This window comes from Pezoporus occidentalis, unplaced genomic scaffold (genome assembly GCF_034315485.1).
Source record: "Pezoporus occidentalis ecotype Australia unplaced genomic scaffold, CSIRO_AGI_Poc_V1 ctg11, whole genome shotgun sequence".
Lineage (NCBI taxonomy): Eukaryota > Metazoa > Chordata > Aves > Psittaciformes > Psittacidae > Pezoporus > Pezoporus occidentalis.
This window is the reverse complement of record NW_026912886.1, coordinates 10,374,431-10,393,652: the sequence shown is the minus strand read 5'-3', so window position 1 is coordinate 10,393,652 and position 19,222 is coordinate 10,374,431. Positions and strand designations below refer to the sequence as shown.

At 49.9% G+C, this 19,222-nt stretch overlaps 1 protein-coding gene across 3 annotated transcripts; it reads right to left on the bottom strand.

Annotated features, from left to right (window-relative positions):
- Positions 1-250: 250 nt before the first annotated feature.
- On the bottom strand, positions 251-19,022 carry DET1 (DET1 partner of COP1 E3 ubiquitin ligase). Of its 3 annotated transcripts, none has more exons than XM_062630722.1 (5): positions 18,562-19,022; positions 14,779-15,887; positions 10,405-10,595; positions 8,623-8,814; positions 251-4,875 (listed from the first exon to the last, which is right to left on the bottom strand). In XM_062630722.1, exons 2-5 carry the CDS (start codon positions 15,859-15,861, stop codon positions 4,686-4,688), a joined length of 1,656 nt encoding a protein of 551 aa, XP_062486706.1. In that variant the 5' UTR covers positions 15,862-15,887; positions 18,562-19,022; the 3' UTR covers positions 251-4,685. The 3 variants fall into 3 exon arrangements, with proteins under 3 accessions (XP_062486706.1, XP_062486716.1, XP_062486700.1); XM_062630732.1 differs by lacking the exon at positions 18,562-19,022 and adding an exon at positions 16,548-16,627 and having other exon boundaries at positions 251-1,687; XM_062630716.1 differs by lacking the exon at positions 18,562-19,022 and adding an exon at positions 16,548-16,625.
- Positions 19,023-19,222: the final 200 nt, after the last annotated feature.

Below are 19,222 nucleotides of genomic sequence, written 5' to 3'. Positions count from 1 at the left end.
ATGTAGTAGTGCTGCTGCTCCTCTGGCAAAGCTGCCCCAGAAGGCACCTCTCTCTGTGGTCCTCCTCCCTAAAACCTGCCAAGGGCCCTGGGCACTCACTGAGCATCTCCTACCATGCTCCTTTAAAACAGTCCTTTCAGTGCCCTTGGCACCCTCACAAATCCAAGAATACACATCAATCCACCCCGGCAGCAAGATGCAACAGATAAAAGGTGCCCTAGGAAAGGATTTGATTTCTGTGAGGGAAAAAGCCAGTCTAAAACCAGTGTGGTATTTTTATGTCAAAACATTAGAAGAAGAATGCGCAATTCAGGGTTTCCCCACATAGGTGTTTTCTTGAGAGCTCCTTTCCTTATACAGTCATTATAGCTCTTCCCTGGGAGAAACAAAGGCAAATCAGACCTTTGCCAGCAAATGGCTCGAGCAGGAGATGCTGCTGCCTGATGAGGTGTCAGCCTGGTGGGCAGGTAGTGCCAGGCTGTTACTGCTACACTGACCGACCTTGCACAGCTCAGCCCATGTCCTGCAGCCCTGGAGCAAGGGGAAAAGTTGAAGAAATCAAAGTCACCTCACCATTCTGCTGAGGAGTGCTTGGCCAGAAAAGCTTTTACAACCATGTAACAAGACAGGGAAGCACGAGGGTTCAGATGCATTGATCACCAGGGCTCTGAAACTTGGGAAGCAAGGCAAAAGCAAACCCACAAAATCCTGTCCTGTTGCCTGCCCACAAAACCATCAATGTGCTCTGCAGCATGCACCCACCTGGTTCACAGGATGAAAGCTGCTGGAGTGCCACATTTCCCGTTGCCATCCAGCCTTTACCATCTCTCTGCCCATAGCCCCCAGATCCTGCAGGAAAAGCTGGCAGAAAAGCAGCAAGACAGGGGACAGACAGAAGACAGACAAATAGACTTCTTAAAGCATCAGAAATCTGATTGTGCTGGCTGGGTCAGAAGGACCAAGGGAAGCAGAACAAGCACCAGCACCTGAGCAAAAGGAAGGTCATACAGGTGCACTGAGAACATCAGGAGCTAAATCAGGGCCAGTCACTCAGTGCTGGAAGGTTAATTGAAAGGAGTCTTTAGCAGGGACACACCATTACAGGATACAGAGGTTTGAGTCTAATGGGATTTCTGCAGCTCACTGTCCAATGCAGTTTATATAAGAAATATTGCAAGTGTCCTGCTTTTACTGCTTCTTTTTAAAAGCAAAGGCAGCACAAGAAGTAACAAAAGATAGATTCTACTGCCAGTCAAACATGGCTCCCAAGTCAAGCATCACCTCGTCACTTAGTGCCTGTCTGAAAAGCCACAGGCTCAAGTGCTTTCTGATATGCTCAAGGTCTCCAAAGGAAAGCATCAGAGCTCTGCACACATGAAAGTGGAGGTGGGGCTCAAAATAAAGTGGATTTCTTGTCCCAGATGTGGATGTTCAGAGGAACTAACACAAACAGGGATGCTGCAAGCTTGTTACAGAGCAGCTTAAAAGGGATTCCAGACACTGGGAAGGTGCCATTCACATGTTGTTCTGCAAAGCTGGGAGCAGTGCACAGTGGGAAATCTGAGTGCCTCAGCCCAACCTAGAAGCCATGGAGAGATGATGGCTCTTCTGCCGAGCAAGGTGTGTTCAGCTGGCATCTTCTGGTCATGAACCATCAGCAGAAAACAGCCCCAGGGTTAGACAAATGCTATAAATGGAATAAAGGAAGAGTCTGTAAATACAAATTGGGCTAGCAATAATATACAAAGGGAAAACATAACTGAAGGCCAAGAATGCCTCCTGCAGCATTAGCTCACGTAAACAAGAGCTTGAGAAATCTGCAGTAACCAAAGGAATGTTCCCAAAGACAGGAATATCCTTGAGCACACTTGTATCCCAAATGCCAGGAAGAGGTGCATGTGACATGCCTGTGTAGTCCAAGGCACACCTCTGCTAATTTCCTTCTTAGCAAAGGAATTCCCATCTGCACCATTAAACATTTTGGAAGACAAAGACAATAAATGAGGCTCTTAAAACAAATTGTGTTTATTCAATTTCTGTCTTTTGTGTTGCTAACAAATCTTCATCCTAGCCTAGGAAAAAAATAGCAGGTAGAAAAGATCTCCCCTTTGCTCCCACCCTCCCCACCACACACGCTTCTTGTTTCTTCAATAAAAGAATCCAAATTTCAAGCATGAGAAGCTTTTCGTTCAATACATCTCAGTAATAAAATTAACTCTGTGGTAGATATAAAAGGCAGCAGCCAAGACCAGAGGATCTGCTGTGCTACTCCCAGGCAATTAGTACCCAGAATGATCAATCAGTTTGTCTGCAAACAGAGTAAGAAAATACTTCGCACTTAGGCAGCACTTTTTATCCATGAATCTCAAAGTGGTTTTACAAAAGCTGAAAAATATGGTTTTTTGGCCTCATTACAGAGAAGAAAACACCAGCTGGAGCAGGAGGAGATTTGCCCCAGTCACAGAACAATTTACTAGCTGAGCTAAGAACAGATCTCTATGTCTCAGCATCTCACAATCCATGCCATGCTCTCTGCTTCACACAGGACAGCCTGAATTTGGCAAAAGCTCTGGTTTCAGAAATGAAGTGGTTTGTGTTTTTGCCACCAAATAGAAGTCTAAATGGGGATCTGACAGCTCTTTTAGGAAGCACTGATTTCCCAAGGCTGTGATGCCAAGGAGAAAACTCAGTCTTGGATGGAGCTGCTGAAAGCTTTGGAAAAGAAAAAGTTTCATACTGGAAATGTGAACAAATAAGAGAGTGGTGCAGGAGGAGGTAAATCCACGATCTACAATGTGCAAATGATTCTCCACTTGGAGCTTTAACTAAATGTTTGAGGAACAAATCACAGGATAAAAACCTAAACCTTGGCAAATAGTGTTATTAGATGGAGAGGAACCTGGAGCTGAAGCACACATGGCCTGACGCCTCCTCTATTAGCAGGCTTCTGCCCTGAAGTTGCTCCTGACAGACCTGAGAAACCAACAGTGCAAACACAAGGAAGAGAGCGGTGAAATACAGTATCTTACCCTAGAAATACGTTTAGCAACCCAGGAGAGGAGAGAAGTACCATGAGATAGAGTAAAGGCTGATTCAGGGAAGCCCAGAGCACCCTCCATTACAAGGTCCACTCTTGATACTAAGCAAGCACCAACAACCCACATGGTTCTCTTCCTATGCAGCACCATGCAAAATGCATGCATGACTTCAATGTTGTTCTTCACAACACATCACCCACATCTCAGTTTGGTCCAAACAAGACATCCCCAAGGGTCCTTTAAAGTAGGAGGGTCTCCCATGTATAAGCACCAATTTTGTAATGCCCCTCTATACCTCCTATAGGAATGGGACAACCACAGGCTCGTGATGGATGCAGAGGGATGGGTGTAGTGCCTGGCAGCACAAAGCCATAAACAAGCCTGTGTGCAGGAAAGCCCAAATGTTGGCCTAGAACTAAAAACATGTTTAAAAGAGAAGGTCAGGCCAGCATCCTCACCAGCCCACGCTGGCAGGTAATACTATACCCAGGATCTTATTTTATCAGCAGCATAAACACCACAGTGGTTCAATCAGTACTGATGCACCAGTCAACTGTGCTTTGAAGCCTGGGAACAGCAAATCAGGTTCTCACAGAGAACAGCATATCAGACAGCGATAGGTAAGCAACCTAAATCAACAAGCTCATCTCCTAAGTCAACAAGCTCATCTCCTAACTGCAAACCTGCAGCAATGCACATTAATTCAGGTTTCCTCTCTCTCTTTTGGGCAAACCCAAATACTACTAATTCTCCACACTGGTACTCCATCACACAGGAGGGTGCCAGCAGCTGGGTCTCCCTTGCTCTCAGCAGCAAATGGCTGTGAGGATTCACCCCCATGCTGCAGAAAAGCCCTTCTGATGTGAGCAAGGAGCTGCTGTTGCTCCCCACATGCTTCCCAGACACTGATCTTCCTTCTGTGCCCACCTCCTCATGCATTAGAGACACAGGCAGCTGCCCTGGCTTAATGGTATTAACACACCACTTTTCACTTAGGAGCTTTCAGATACTAAGGCACAAAGATTAAGTGACTTGCATAAGAGTCAGGAACGCACCTCATGTCTCTCGGTTGCAGTGATTTCTCTCACCATTTTTTTTCTGATCTCTTGCATATTAAAATCACAAGTGGATTGTGTGGATGAAAACAGGATTTCATTTCCCTGCTAATACTGAAGACACAAACACGGATAGCTGCATTTCTAAGCCCTCCCCATGGCTCCCATCCATTCCCTCTATGATGTTTGTCTCAACAAAGCAGCAAAGCACCGGTGCAGACGGAAGCACTCCACACATGCAGTGCAAAACTCCAGCTTTGCCATCCTGAGACCTACAACAGGAGAGAAAACGGATGCATCTCTGGGAAACCAGGAAAGGAACCTCAGCTACACTTTGTTCATCAACAGGAACAGGGAACAGCAGCAGTGCTTAATGCAGCGGGACCTCCATGGTACAAACAGGGTGAGAAGAATCATTCCCATGCCTAACTTGAGTTAGGGCAGATGAAGCCCTGCGAGATGCCGGCCGGTCAGAGCTCCCAGGTCAGGATGCTTGACAGGAGCGATGGTTTGGTTTCCTAGAAGGCGCGAGTGCCTGGCTTTGGTGTGCCTGTGGCAGAGCCCCAGCCCCAGGAAGAGCAGCCAAGCCATGCTACGTGCAGCTGTGCCTCATGTGGAAGTTCACCACGTACTCAGCGTTAGTGCGCTGCACCGAGATGGCGAAGGGCTCGAAGGGGTGGAAGGTGAACGCAACCAGGCGCCGCACGGTGTGATTGATGGGGCGCCCCAGGAGACCCGCCTGGATCTCAAACTTCAGGAGGCCAGAATCACGAGCGTAAAATCTGAAAGGAAGAGAAAGTCAATTATGGCTGTTCCCAACTATTGACTTTGCCATCTGGGCTCTTCATACACAGAGACAAATACCTTGTTCAAGCTCTGGTACTCCCTCAGGGGCAGGAAGTCCTCAGCTGGGTGTCTGGCTCTTGGCCAGCAAGTCCCTCTCAGGGCAGCTAGTTTTCCACTGTCTAGAGAAGCCTGATTTCATTTTAGTATCATCAGTGCCTGTCATGTTGGTGGACAAAACTGACTTCACAAGAGGGAATAAGCTTGGGCCAGAACCCACTTGTGCTGGCTCTCCATCCACTTAGTGCAAGCTGCTCCCCTTCATCCTTAAGGCAGATATACTGTACTGAACTGAGCTTACTTCCCTTAGTAATAGCCTTCACTGTGAATGTAAGGGCACCCCTTCCCTCTCCCAGTGCTGCCAGGTAGGCTTTTTGCTGCTGCTACACTCCCTTTCAGCCAAGGAAGGTGAACAGCTTGATCCAGTTCTGCTCAGGGGTGCCAAGATGAACTGTGCAGCTCAGCCAGGGTTTTGCAGTTCCTTTTAGATTTCCATCAAGAATAAAAAGCATTAACAAAATAGGCTGGGCAGAAAGCACCTAGTGGATTGCATCCAACAATCAGAGCAAGGGAAGCGGTCAAGGGAAGCCTAGCATCCTTGTCACTCACAAACCTGCCAGTGGCTCAGGCTCATTTACGTCTCCAAACAGCAGAGCTCTGGAACACAGCTTCAGCACGCAGCAAACACTGCCAAGTGGATGAGGCAAACACTGCTGAAGAGACAGGTGAGTCTGAGAAGCTCTCTGCTTCTTGAGCCTTCTCTGTGTAACCGACATGAGCCCAAGTAACACCAGGATCCTGTGTTGCTGTGGGAACACAGGACTCTGCGATGACCCCACACTCCCCAAGGCTGTGGTGGAGGTTTCGGATGCGGTGATGGAGGTTTCCGGATGCGGTGATGGAGGTTTCCGGATGCGGTACCTTCACCACGCAGCTGGGCTCTAACTCAAGTCCTCAGCCTGAAGTTGTCTCAGTACGTTAGACCCATTTTCTCTGCTCTCCCAGCATTGCAATTTCACCTCCCAGCTGCCTCCTTTTCTATCATCACTTAGTACATGTGAGTATTTTGCATTTTTCGTCTGGTTTTCACTCCGAGAATGCTTTTAATCTCAGAGCACATTCCCCCCCCGCCCCGCCACCAATACAATGCAGTCGGCTTTCAGCCTGGAAGAACGGGTGATGACAGATAGAGGCAATGCTGTTTCAGAAGCAGAAATACTCCACATTTTAACAACAGAGCCTATTGAGAACCTCATGTTCTTCCTGGAGGGCCACTCTCCTCTCCCTTCCTCTGAATCAAAGTGCCAGCCAGCCCTGCCTGAAAATTGCACACAAGAACCCAGCAAGAGAGTCACAATCTTGGTATTTGGCTTTTCAAAAAGCCCTTTCCCTCCTACACAAGGCTGGGTATGCAGAGGGTCATTCTTTAAATAAAGCACAGTCCCCCGTCTGCTCCTCTCTCTCCCCAATTCACAACAATTTACTACTCGAGATGAAGCTCCCTGTAATCTCAAAGATGGCCTCAGTTTGGTATTTTTAAATGTAGTTTTAAAAGCGCTCTGCAATCAGAGGCCATTTCCATGGGCTCTCACTCTGGGGATAAATTAGGCACTGCAATATAAAATTGTATGTCAACAGAAACAGCAAGACCAGCCTTTTCAGACTGTATGAAAATGGAGGATTCATCTGCAGACCGATTTTTTTTTGGTTAAATGGCTCCTTATTAACCATCCAGATGGATTTGAGAGACCCCCTACTATAGGCAAGGCTACGTTAGAGCCTCTTCCTCACAAGTGCCATCATTTTGCCCACTGAATATCTCTTAAAGTCTCCTGGAAAGATATTGGAAGATGGCAGTGATGGAGAACCTAAAGCCCTTCTTGCCTAGGAGCAAACAGCCACTGGTCCCTCAAGTAGCCCGAGCTGAGAATTGAACCTTCAGGGATGCAGAAAGGCACTAAAGGCACTAAGGGTCAAAGTGCTACAGTGCACAGAGGTACTGAAGCCGACGTGTAAAAGGTATGGAGGCCTTCTTATCTGGTACACAGTGCCAGGAAACTGCACATGGATTCTAACACCCTGAGCTGCTGAAGGGTTTTCCACTGCAGACAATTACAGGCCTTACATTACAAATCCGGTGGCCCCTCATTTCCAAGCCCTCAAACCACAACAGGCAGCAGCATTACTTTATTAATCCCTTTGTTTTGCATGTGAGAAGCACAGCGGCATCATTTCAGCTCCTGAATGGTTAAGGTTAGAGCCTCATCTTCTGCTTACTTGCCAAAAACCAGGAGCCCCACAGCTCAGAGCCTCTATTCAAGTCCTAATTGACTCTGCATAGCTTTGAGCTTTAAAAGCTCTGGCTCTGAAGGGCCAGTTTGCTCAGGGGAGGGAGGGAAGGTGGCACTTGGCTTTGTTTACTACAAAGACTTAACCACAGCAAACGACTGCGACTGCGGTTTTGCTCTCTTTTGTCTGCTGGAGCCATACACAGGTTGGCGCTGGCAGACAACTGCAGCCCTGCAAGTTTTCCCAACATCAGGCATGACAAGGGGGAAAAGGGCAGGCTTTTCTCTGCAGATAACAGGGGAGCATGAGATCAAACCAACTCATACGGGCAGAAAAAGCGATTAAATATACATAATTTGGGAACTGAGCGTGCAGGAATAAGCAGAGGTTCCCCAGCACCTGAGTCAGGGCCAGGTGAGACATGAAACCGCTGTTAGAGAATGCATGGATGAAAGTAAAGTTGGGAAACCGGCCAGCATGGGCTCCCCAGTCTGCCTGAGCCCCCACCATGTGTGCAGCTGCTAAACAAAGCACTTGGGCATTGAAGGCTCGCTTGTTTTCAGAGCACAGGTTTGCTTTGGCAGTACTATAAGTGGAAAGACTATTCTTGCCTGGGGAACTCAGCCTCTTTGTGCCTCTCAGGCCAGAGATACTGGGTTTTTAACCACTACTACTTGCAGCCATGGCTGCAGCCAAGGAAAATAAGTACGTTTCTACAAGAAGCATTGCAAACCTCCTTATGCCCAAGCTCGGGCTTACTCCTGTATCAAAGGCTCAGATGTAAGAGGCACAGAATGGTCTTACACCTGGCTAAAACTCCTAGTAGGGAAGCAGATTTCCTCCAGACCACACAAAGAAGGGGGGTATGAAGAGGAGTACAGCTCCCAGCGTGAGAACTGTAAATAAGGCAAGTCTGAAAATAGCTAAATCAATACCATGAGCATTCTGAGAATCACCTAACCCAGCTACTATTTTATTCACAGGATAAACCAGATCATCCTTGCCAGCTAAACCCACGTGCTCAAAAAGGATCCTTCCAGCACAGGAAAGCAGGCACCCAGAACCATATATATCACACTGCAGCCCAAACACAACAGCAGGAGTGCAAGAAGAGGAGGAGGAACAAGAGCATTCGTATGGAAAAGGTTCAGGCTTCACTACCCAGCCCTTCCCCAAGGCAGCTCATGGAGAAGACCTGAAGAGCCCTCCTACATATACAGGATAAAACAGTTGTCACAAGGAGAGAGGCCAAGCTTTGTGCTAAATAAACCCTCTGGTAAAAGGATGTCATGAGAGAAAGGCCTCAGTCTACCCAGTTCTCTGCACATATGATGCTGCATGGCAGTGATTTACTGGCTCTGGTCTCCTCACACACAGCCTCTTGACTTGTTACATACCTTATAGGGTGATCCCCGCAGGTCTTGGGCCGCTCCATGACTGACACCCACTTGTCATCATAGCTGAAAAGAGAGAGGTCGAGGTATGGGCTGCCACTGTAGGACTGGGCGCTGATGGGGAGCTGGCCCAGCAGCCTCCGAACGGCCTCCGTGTGCCCTCCGTACTTGGCATTCACGATAGTGTCTTTGAACCTGGAGCAAGCCAAGGAACAGGTTTTACTCACAAAGGCCACAGGTGAACAGCACAGCTCAAATAAACAAGGAGGAAAACTGATAGGGAAGGAAAAGCAGCAGCAGTGTAAGAACTAAACCAGCTCATTTCCAAAGATGTATCACAGGGATTCAAGCACACAGACCTGGTGACCTTTTTATCCTCTCTCATCATTACTGTTTCTGCTCTGAAAGTCCAAACTGACAGAAGCAGAAGACTGTGCCTGGCCCCAGCTGCTCTGCAGTGCAGGAAATGAACAGGATCAGAAACAGAGAGAGATGGATTAGCAGCTTATCAGCCAATCCAAGTTCTACCATGAAGCCTGGAAACAGCATAAGCAAAAGCCAGAGGGTTTCACAGTAACAGTTGAGCCCTTAATGTTGACATAGCCACTATGTCTGAAATGCATAAAGGGAAAAACCTGAGATGAGGAAGAACCCTGAGAGGAAACCTAAAGCTCTTCAGAAACTCCACTGAGCTGAAAGTTCTTCCTGGTGGAGAGATGAACAGAGGCTGGATTTCCTTTCCAAGTAAAATTGGAGCTTTCTATGTGCAAGAACAATCAGATCGGCTGCACAGATGTCATACATCAAGGAGGGTAAAACACTTCCACTTGGCCAGAAACACACAGCCAAAAGCCACCTCACTGTGGCCTATGCTCTATTATACTCTGCTGTGGAAGATAAGCACTCCTGTTAAAGACCCTTGTAGCTAAGAGGATGAAAAGATTCTCCTCTCTATTTTAACAGAAGGCAGGAGTTGCTCTTTGGGTGTCTGCAGTGGGCTCTCTCATTCTCTCCTCTCCCACTAAGCACTATGGATTTCCTGACAGGCAGCTTTAGAAAGTTACAGACACAGTCAACTTCCTCTAACTTATGTGACGTCAACCTAAAATCAACAGAAGCTTCGTGCCCAGAAGTGGTTGCCAAGTACTTTGGATGATGTGAAACAAGCCACTGGAAGAACAAAACACCCTGAGTCACATAAAAATATATTCCAAGAGAAATAACACACTCTGCCTCATTAAAACCACATCCGACAACTGAAGTACATTCTAGAAATCCAGGTTATTTTGATGTTTTGCTCAGCTCCCACAATAGGCCTAATCAGAGGAGCTTCCTTTCTCCTAACAGTTTGATGAGAGCCACAGTCCTGTGGGCTGATGTTGTAGAAAATGCTACAGAACAGTTTGATACACACTAAATTCAGAGAATGCCACTTGGCAATTAGCATCTTGACAAATCTTATCTTCAGGGACCTAAGCTACTGGGCTTTAATAACCTCCAGAAGTTACTGCTCCAGGAGGGCCTGAAATATTTTTCCCTCAAAACTCCCCTTCCTTCTTCTATGCACTGGATTGCCGCTGCTTTGCTCCTTAATGCAATGAGACAGATGCTGTGGAATATCAAACCAGATGCACAAGGCTGCAAGATGAGCCATGTCCAAGCAACACCCATGCAACTAAAGGAACTGGTTTTCTCAGGGTTGCTGTTGTTATTTGATACTGGCCTTCAGCTGATGGGGTTGAGCGCATGTCTATGTGGGATAAAGCATGCTCCGAATAGGCTCACCGGCGCTGGATCTGCCTGGCAAAGTTGTTGCTGGAGGCTGAGCAGGGGAACTGGACGGCCTCGCTGTGCAGGGTGGCGTTCCTGAACAGGTCACAGAAGTTCTCAAACAGCTCCAGCAGCTCGTCAGATGTGTTCTCGAAGACAGCAATAACCTCTGTGGTCACCATGTTGTACACAACGAAGAACGAAGGCTGGGAAGAGAGGCAGAGGTTACCCAGGGGAAGCTGTCCCCTCCTTATCCCCACCTGACACCACAGACCCTACCCAAATGTCTTTGCAGGGCAGGAGAATCCCACATCCCCACACTAATCCATTCTGCCTTCATCCATGCCTCCACAGGTACCAAATTATCCACCTTTAACTGTGATTATTTATGAAGAAAACTTAATGGACTTCCAATTTTCAACTTGAATTGGATGTCAATGCTCCTGTTTTCTCTTCCTCTGCCCTCCACCAAACGCAAAATGCTTTCTAAAGTGCCAAATTTAACTTTCCTGCTGACAAAATGATCTTAAATCCAGAGCTAGCTGGCCACAAATTAGTTTTTCAGACATACATTTTCTTCCTCTTTTTAATATTTCCATCCCACAGAGATGAGCATTTTTAGTGTACTGTGCACTAAAGCACTGCCCACAAGGAGTTGTGACCTCCATGCTCTGCCAGTACAGAAATTAAAAACTGAAAGACATTAATGGCTTCTTTTTAATGACAACATTCTTGTGCAAGAAGGCTCCGGAACCATGCTGCAGATTGGCAATGGCAGTGTTTCATGGCAACAAGGCAAAGTCCTGCACCTGGGTCAGGACAATCCCAAGCATAAATAGACTGGGCAGAGAATAGATTGAGAGCAGCCCTGAGGAGAAGGGGTGCTGGTTGACGAGAAGCTCTGCATGTCCCAGCAATGTGCACTCACAGCCCCAAAACCCCGCATGTGCTGTGCTGCATCAAAAGGAGCATGAGCAACAGGTCAAAGGAGCTGTTTTTCTCCCCTCTACTCCCCTCTGAGATCCACCCCCCCATGCAGTCCTGTGTCCAGCTCTGGGGACTCCAACACAAGAGGGACATGGAGATGTTGGAGCAAGTCCAGAGGAGGCTATGAAGATGCTCCAAGGGCCGGAGCAGCTCTGCTCTGGAGCCAGGCTGAGAGCTGAGCTTGTTCAGCCTGGAGAAGAGAAGGCTCCGAGGACACCTTATGACAGTCTTCCAGTACCTAATGGGAGCCCAAAAGAAATCTGGAGAAGGATCTTTTTACAAGGGCCTGTAGGGACAGGACAAGGGGAATGGCTTTAACCTTCTGTTATTTCTTAGTCATCCAATTGCGCTGCCTGTACGTTACACTGCCATCGCACCTACTCTGCCCCTCGGCGTACCGCATCTGCACAGAGGCGGTGTAGTTTACACACACAGGGTCATAGAACCATAGAGTAGCAGGTTGGAAGGGCCCTGAAAGATCATCTCGTCCAATCTTTCCAGGCAATGAATGACCTAGACTAGATGTCAAAGCACCTTGTCCAGCATCATCCCATCAGAGTTGCACGATTTCATACGGGCATCTGCCTAAACATTGCAAAAAGAGAAGCTGTAACATTAGGCTGGATTTTGGGAATTCACAGCACAATAACTTTTTTGACTGCCCTAGTACAAAGCATACGAATAGGGAAGATGGAATAGGGGGAAATTTTTCTCTGAATCCCAGAAGCCTTGACATGACACCTTACTATACTTCAAGAAGTGAATCTTGACAGTGGGTTGGACTAGATGATCTCCAGAGGTCCCTTCCAACCCCAGTGATTCTGTGATTCTGATTCTGTGATTCTGACAGAGGGGAGACTGAGATGAGCTCTTAGGCAGAAGCTCCTCCCTGGGAGGGTGCTGAGGCACTGGCACAGGGTGCCCAGAGAAGCTGTGGCTGCCCTATCCCTGGCAGTGTCCAAGGCCAGGTTGGACACAGGGGCTTGGAGCAACCTGCTCTAGTGGAAGGTGTTCCTGCCAGCAGCAGGGATTGGAACTTGAAGATTTTTAATTTCCCTTCCAACCCGAACTATTCTGTGATTCTATGAAGACGGTGACATTGCATTACTGAAGGTACATCAAAGGGAGACAAGGTTCCCATCCCATTGGCACAGGGCACATTTAATCCTTGATCAAATGTAGCATTCATTAGAGACACGAGTGCTAACAACCCAGCACCCTAAAGCAAGAACCTGCCCCGACTTCAAAGGTAACCAATTCCCATGGTACCTGCACACATACCTGGTTAAATCTTCTGTCAATAAAGACAATTATCTAACTGCTTCACCTTCCGCTCCCAAGAAGTGCTCAGGGATGATACAGGCACTCTGCCCACCCTCCCACCTGCAAATCTCCCAAGGTTTGTTTGGTTTACAGCCCCAAAATAACTTGTGCTAATACAATCCAGCCCCCACACATCCAAATGAAGAGCTCTACATGAGGTTACTCACTCAACTACTGCCTGAGGAAAGGAAAGCCCTTCTGAAATACAGGGCTGCAGAAGAGACAAAATAAGAGGAGACAGCAGAAGAAAAAACTATTTACATCATTGGAGATTGCAGGGATAACCTTAAATAAAAAGTTCCTTTGCCAGGTTAACACATAGACACATCCGCAGGATGCCCCTGACCAGAGAAACTACCTTCAACTGCTCTTTAGCAGCACCTGCAACACAGGCAAAAACCATCATCACAGCAGAGGCAGCAGAAATCAAGTGGCAGAAATTACACAGCAAGGCTGCCAAGTCTATCAACACAAGCCTGGAACAACCAAACCCCAAGCTACATACACAAGCAATCCTGAAGGATTCCATACAGACCCTGACAATATAAAGCACAAACAGCACCTTCTTCAACCTTCTTGGTAGAGAAGCCAGAGAGAAGAGAGGAGCCTGAAACTGGATGAAACCTCATGTTCTTCTCTGACAGACAAAAGAAAAATTGGAGCTTTCGGTATATTGTGAGCCAGGTTTTCTTTGTTCAGGATGTCCTAACACAAAGCCTACGTTCAGGCAGGTCTGTGGAGCCTGCTCTACATCTGGAATTATCTCCTGAAAGAACTGAGGTTCCTTCCTCCAGCATAAAACACACTGCCCGAGAACACCACAAACCAACCACAATCTGCACCTTCAAGTAACCTTTGGGTGAAGAGAGTCTGGAGCTCCAGCAAACTGGGCGCAGCAGCCCTGGTAACCACAGTGCAGGGCAGAGCTGAGCCAGCCACAGACGTCAGGTGAGGAGCACTGTTCCACATACCAGCAAAGAGCACAAAGCTGCAGGCCACTTCCACAAAGCTTTAATGTTTTTGAGGCAGATGCACAGTTTTACACAATGTGTAAAGCTGAACAGATTACACCGTAACCTATTCCCTCCCAAAGCAGCTCTCCCAAACACCACATAAGAGAAAAATAAAGAGAGCCAATTATCTTCCAGGAAGAATGAGATTATGACAACACACAAAGAACTACTGTTTGTTTCTTCTAGGAGCTAAATCCTGGATCTGGCAAAGACAGGAAGGGAGAAAAGGGTATGAAATAAAACCAAACATCTGGGAACAGTCAGACCTACATGCAGCACTGCAGATTTATTATGAATTCTTACTAAATACCCTCAACAGAATCAAAACCAAGTGGATTAAAGGAACAGAACAAGCTAATAAACCATGCTTCTGAGCTTCACAGAGCTCAAAACCTGACCAGAGCTCTAACAGTAGTGAAAGAGATGATCAGCCTGGGGCATGGTGAAAGGTCTGGAGGGACCCAGCACTGACTGAGCTACATGTGCCCTGATTTGACTTTTTTAGTACTAAGCTGAAAGGAGAAGCAATTGGCACATTAAATAGATCTAAAAGCTGATACTCCAATTTGGAGAGATAAATACTAACTCACTGAAGCTTGAAAGAGTGAGCGCGTAGGCAGAACAGAAAAGGGAATTCTACTGGGGAAAAATGAAGACTATTCTATTTGAAAAACATGCCTGAAGATACATGAGAGAACAGAGAGGCTGCCTCTGCAACCAAAGTGTACTACCTGAAACACCAGCTAAAAAATTAATCAGCTGGGGATCTGGGAGGGGAAGAGGCTTGTACTGCATCTGTGAGCAAGGGGAACAATCCCTGGAGAAAGGGGACTCCACGACACATCAAATGTCTTCTCTCTCATTTTTAGTTGAGAAGGAAGCAGTGCAATTATGAGAGCAAAAGCTATGAAAGTTGTTCAGTATCAGAGGTATCAGATGTTCACACAAGAATGAAGTACTGAGTAGCCTAAACAACACTCACACGCTCAGCTATGAAGCACAACCCACAGCACTGCACACACTTGAGCTGCTCAAAGCAACAAGCAGCCTGAAGAGGCTGCAGTACCTGGGAAGGGTCTGTCACCCGCAGCGTGACCACATCTTCACTGGTGTATTTGATGAAGAGATGGTTCTCATCCAAAAGCTGCATCTTCCACATGCGGAGCTGCCTCAGCTGATCGAAGTACTGGAAGAACCTTCTTTTTGCTATGGCGCTTCCATCCTGCTCGGCCCTTCTCCACAGGTATACCAGCAGTCTGTGCTTCAAAGAGTTTATGAAGGGCTCTTTGTAGGGGTTGGCCATCCCCGTCTGAGTGTCCCGCTGCACCTCGGGATACACCGCAGACAGCGTTAGGAGATCATCCTCGTAGCAGAAGCGGCCAATCGTCCGTACGTCGATGAACGTACCCTCAGGTGTGACTTGAAAGACATGAATCGTCTGTTGCTGCACAGAGAGAATGGCCAAGATGTTCTTATAGAGGTACAGCCCCTGGTTGTGAGACAGGATGACTTTGTCACATTTGAAAGTCCGTGTGTCACAAAGTCTGCCCGTGTGGAGGTCTATGATATGCAGGGAATAATCCTCCAGGGGGGAGCGGGGATTAGGGGTCACGGACTCGCTGTTGCGGTAGACCTCGAAGAAGGGAGGGTGAGGCTCCTCGGGGAGGTACGCGGCAGAGCCCACGATCACGTACCGGCAGTCGTCAGTGAACAAGCTGCACTCCCGGTTCAAGTGCTCCCCGTTGGAGGCCACATTGGTGATGTGGAGCAGGACAAAGAAGCGCTCGAAGAGCCGCCCGCGGATGTTGACAGATCTTTGGTCGTTGCCGTTGGCCAGGATCTCCCCCTCATAGCCCTGCAGGAGGTCTTCTGCTGCCTGGCAGCCCTGATACTCATAGATCTCCAGAGAGGTCTGGTCAGAGGAGAAGGCGATGAAGTAGCGGCCATCAGGGGAGAACTTGCGCAAGAAGCAGGGCGGCTTCTCCACGTTGACCACGGTGAAGTTGGGGAAGACGTTCTGGTGGAAGACACGGACCTGGTGCCAGTGGGTGCCGGCTTTCCCCGAGCTGATCCGGCGGCGCTCCAGGCGGTGGATGACGTTCTGGTTCTGGATGCGGCGGGGCCTGATTGTGGGGGCATCATGGTCCATGGTCAGAGCTCTACTTCATCTTCACCCTGAAGGGAAGAGAGCACACATGTGCTGCGGAACCACACAGAAATGGGGGTAGAATGCACGGTGCTGGGGACCTGCTTGCATGGATAGGCTGGTGGAAAGCCCTATAGCACCCAGTGGAGTTGGCTGAGAGATACAGTCCCACTTTGGGGAAGGGAGAGATGAAACAGGAAGACACTAAGGGGAGAATCTGGGAAAAAGACCTCAATGGCAGGGGAAATGGGGAGGAGCACAGAGGTGACCCCAGTGCACTGAGGGGTGATAGTACCTGCAAACCTGCCTAATGAAGAGCAAAACACAGGGGGAACTGGAACGGGACAGATGCACGGGACAGGCACAGGGGAGCACTAAGGGAATGAAGGGAGCCCGCAGGCAAGGGGGAGGGTATCCAGAGAGCCGCGGATAACCCACAGACCTACTGGCTGACAGGCACCGGGAGAGGGCTGCCTGGAGAGCACGGAGGGTGCTGGGGCACAGGCGAGGGCACCGGGAGGCGAGCGGGCCTGCTTGCCAGGGGCCCACAGGGAGCTCCGAGTCCCGGCGGCTCTGGGGGGACCCCGAGCTCCAGGGAACCCCCTCGGGGCTCCCAGCCGCCCTCCCGCTGGCCGGGAGAGCAGAGGGGGTCCCCGGGCCGGCAGAAGGCCAGGCCGCACCGCGCTCACCGCCGGGCCCAGCGCTGGGTCCCGCCGCTCACGCCATGGCCGCCGCCATCTTCCCGCCACCGCACGACTACGGCAGCGAGAGGGGATCACCCGCCCGACTTCCGCTTCCGGAACAGCGAGGCGGGCCGCAGCTGGCCAGAGTGTCAGCGGAACGGGGAGCCTCTGCCCCCTAGCGGGAAGGAGGGAACACTGCGGGGCGAGCCCGGACACCCATCCAGAACCCACGCTGCACCCATCCCGCATTCATCCAGAACCCACCCTGCACCCATCTGGCACCCCCTGAAACCCAGCACCCACTCAGCAGCCTGATCAACTCCCTGCACTCATCCTTCACCCCTCTCCCTGCACCCCGGTCACCGACCCTGCACCCATCCTCCACCCCATCCCAGTACTCCCTGAATCCCCATCCAACCATCCCAAAGCCCCCTGCACCATCCCTCACCCCTATCCCACACCCCAATGCCCCCTGACACCCCCCATGCCTTGAGCATCCCAAACCTCTCCATCCCCAGGCACCCCGAATCCCTGCACTGGAGCACTCCAGGGTATCAGCACCCCGACACCTCGCCCCCAGCACCAGCGGCAGAGATTGGGGTCACCCCTGGGCACCCCTTCAGGCTTTCCAAGGAGCTTGAAAGCTTTCTGCTCTCCCAGGCTTTCAGCAGCATCCCCCTTTGCGCCCCCCGCATTAGCAGCCGGCAGCGAGAACAGCTCCGAGGGGCATTTTGTCCTTCAAAGGGAAGGGAGGAGGAATGTCAGGGGGGCCCTTGAGATCCATTAGCTGGCCTCTCACAGGGGTTGAGCTGCCACGCTAGCACCTGGAGCCATTCCATCAGCGGGTGCAGGAGCTGGGAGCAGGGAGCAGGGGGTGGGATGCTCAAACCGGGATGCCAGAGAGCCTGATGGGTGCATCTCCTTCCTGTGGGGCGGGTGGCCCCACAGGGACACAGCACTAATAGCATCAGGATGGAGAGGGGTGCTCCTGCTGCACCGAAGCTGTTGAAATTCCCAGGGATCCTCCATGTGTTTCATGGGATGATTCAGGGTATTGGGGTGGAGCAGGACTCCTATATCCCAGGGGATGTGGCTTGGATGTCCCCAACTGCCTTCCGCAGGGATAGGGAAGGCAGCCTGCCTGGCATTTCCATGCAGCAGGAAGGGGTCCCTGGGGGATCCTTGTGGCTGCCACCCCACCTGCCTGCCCCATTCCCATCTCCCACATTTTCATGCCCACCAGCCATACCCTGCATCCATTTCCTCTCTCCCAGTGGCAGGAGGCGCGATGACAAGACTAAAATGAATGGCCCCAGCGCCTCTCTTTGTCTCTGCCTGCTGCCTAATTAATTGAGATCCACCTTAATAGGATCAAACTAAATACCAAAGAGCATCCAACCACACAGCAGCTGGCAGCAAAACAACCGCCCGGCGCACGCACACACAGTGAAAGACAACTCGCTGGACAAAAGAGCCATTAACACACCTGCAATTAACGCTTCCGGAGCTAATAACTTCATTACCAGAGTATCCCCACAGCCACAGCCCCCACGGTGCTGAGGAGGGGGCCCGGGGACCCTCACTTGAAGCGGTTTCATCCCTTAGCAGGGTTTGCATCACATGCAATAAAGCTCATTGTGGGCATGAGGCTGGGGGCGAAGTTAGTCCTGGCTCCCTGGGGAGCATCCATTGAGGTGGATGCTGAAGGCTCAGAGCTCCTGGGATACTTCACCAGCTGCTATTTCCCACCTCTGCAGTGTTTTGTGCCACCCCTTGGGGGCCCAGCAGTGGGGGACACATCACTGTCCCCATCACTGTCTGCTAGGGGACAGTGGGGTGTCCCTTTGCAAACCCCCAGGCCAGGGGGAGATGGCAAACCCCAGCCCAGAGCACTGGCACAGGGGTTAGTGGGGTTGGTCCAGAGGTTGCTGGGATGGATATGAGGGTTACTGGGCTCCTCCAGCCTCACAGGTCAATGGCTTTGGGTCTCATTGGGTTGGTTTTGGTGGAAGTCCCTTACCTCCACTGCAGCAGCATGCTCTGTGCCTTCACAATGAGCCTCAGCACTGGAGGGTATCACGAGCCGCAACACCCTCTGCCAGTGCCACATCCACATCCAGCCCGTTATTCCAGAGGCAGAAAGTGGGTTAAAAAGGAAAACAATAAATCTCAGCCCATTCAGGCTGGTTTGGAGGATTTCTGCCATTCCTGAAGCCAGGACCCTTCTGCTGTTCCTTGGCTGTTTCCCAAGAGCCTCCCAGCTCTGGATCCCATGGCTGTTTTCCCAGGATTGGAGAGGGTGTGTAAGGACAACAGTGCTGGGGAGATCACATGGAGGGTGATGCACCGTCAGCCAGATACAACCCCCAGCATGAAATCACTGTGGGGAAAAGCTGGATTGTCCCCTTGCAGGGATGCTTGTGGAGGAAGAAAAACCCTCCATGTCCTGAGCATCACTATTCCCCTCCCATGGCCACAGAGCTTGGTTGCTGTTGACTTCCCCACTGTGCCAAGGGTGGGGAAAATAAAACCCAGTTGCTTTTAAGATAATAAAATGAGGGTGAAATATGTACAAGAGCCCAGTGTGGGGAGGAAGGCTTCAGCCTTGAGTCCTCCCCAAGCCCTGCCTGTGCATCCCCATGGCCACTCTGCAGGAACTGGCTGCTTCCATGGGGTGTTTT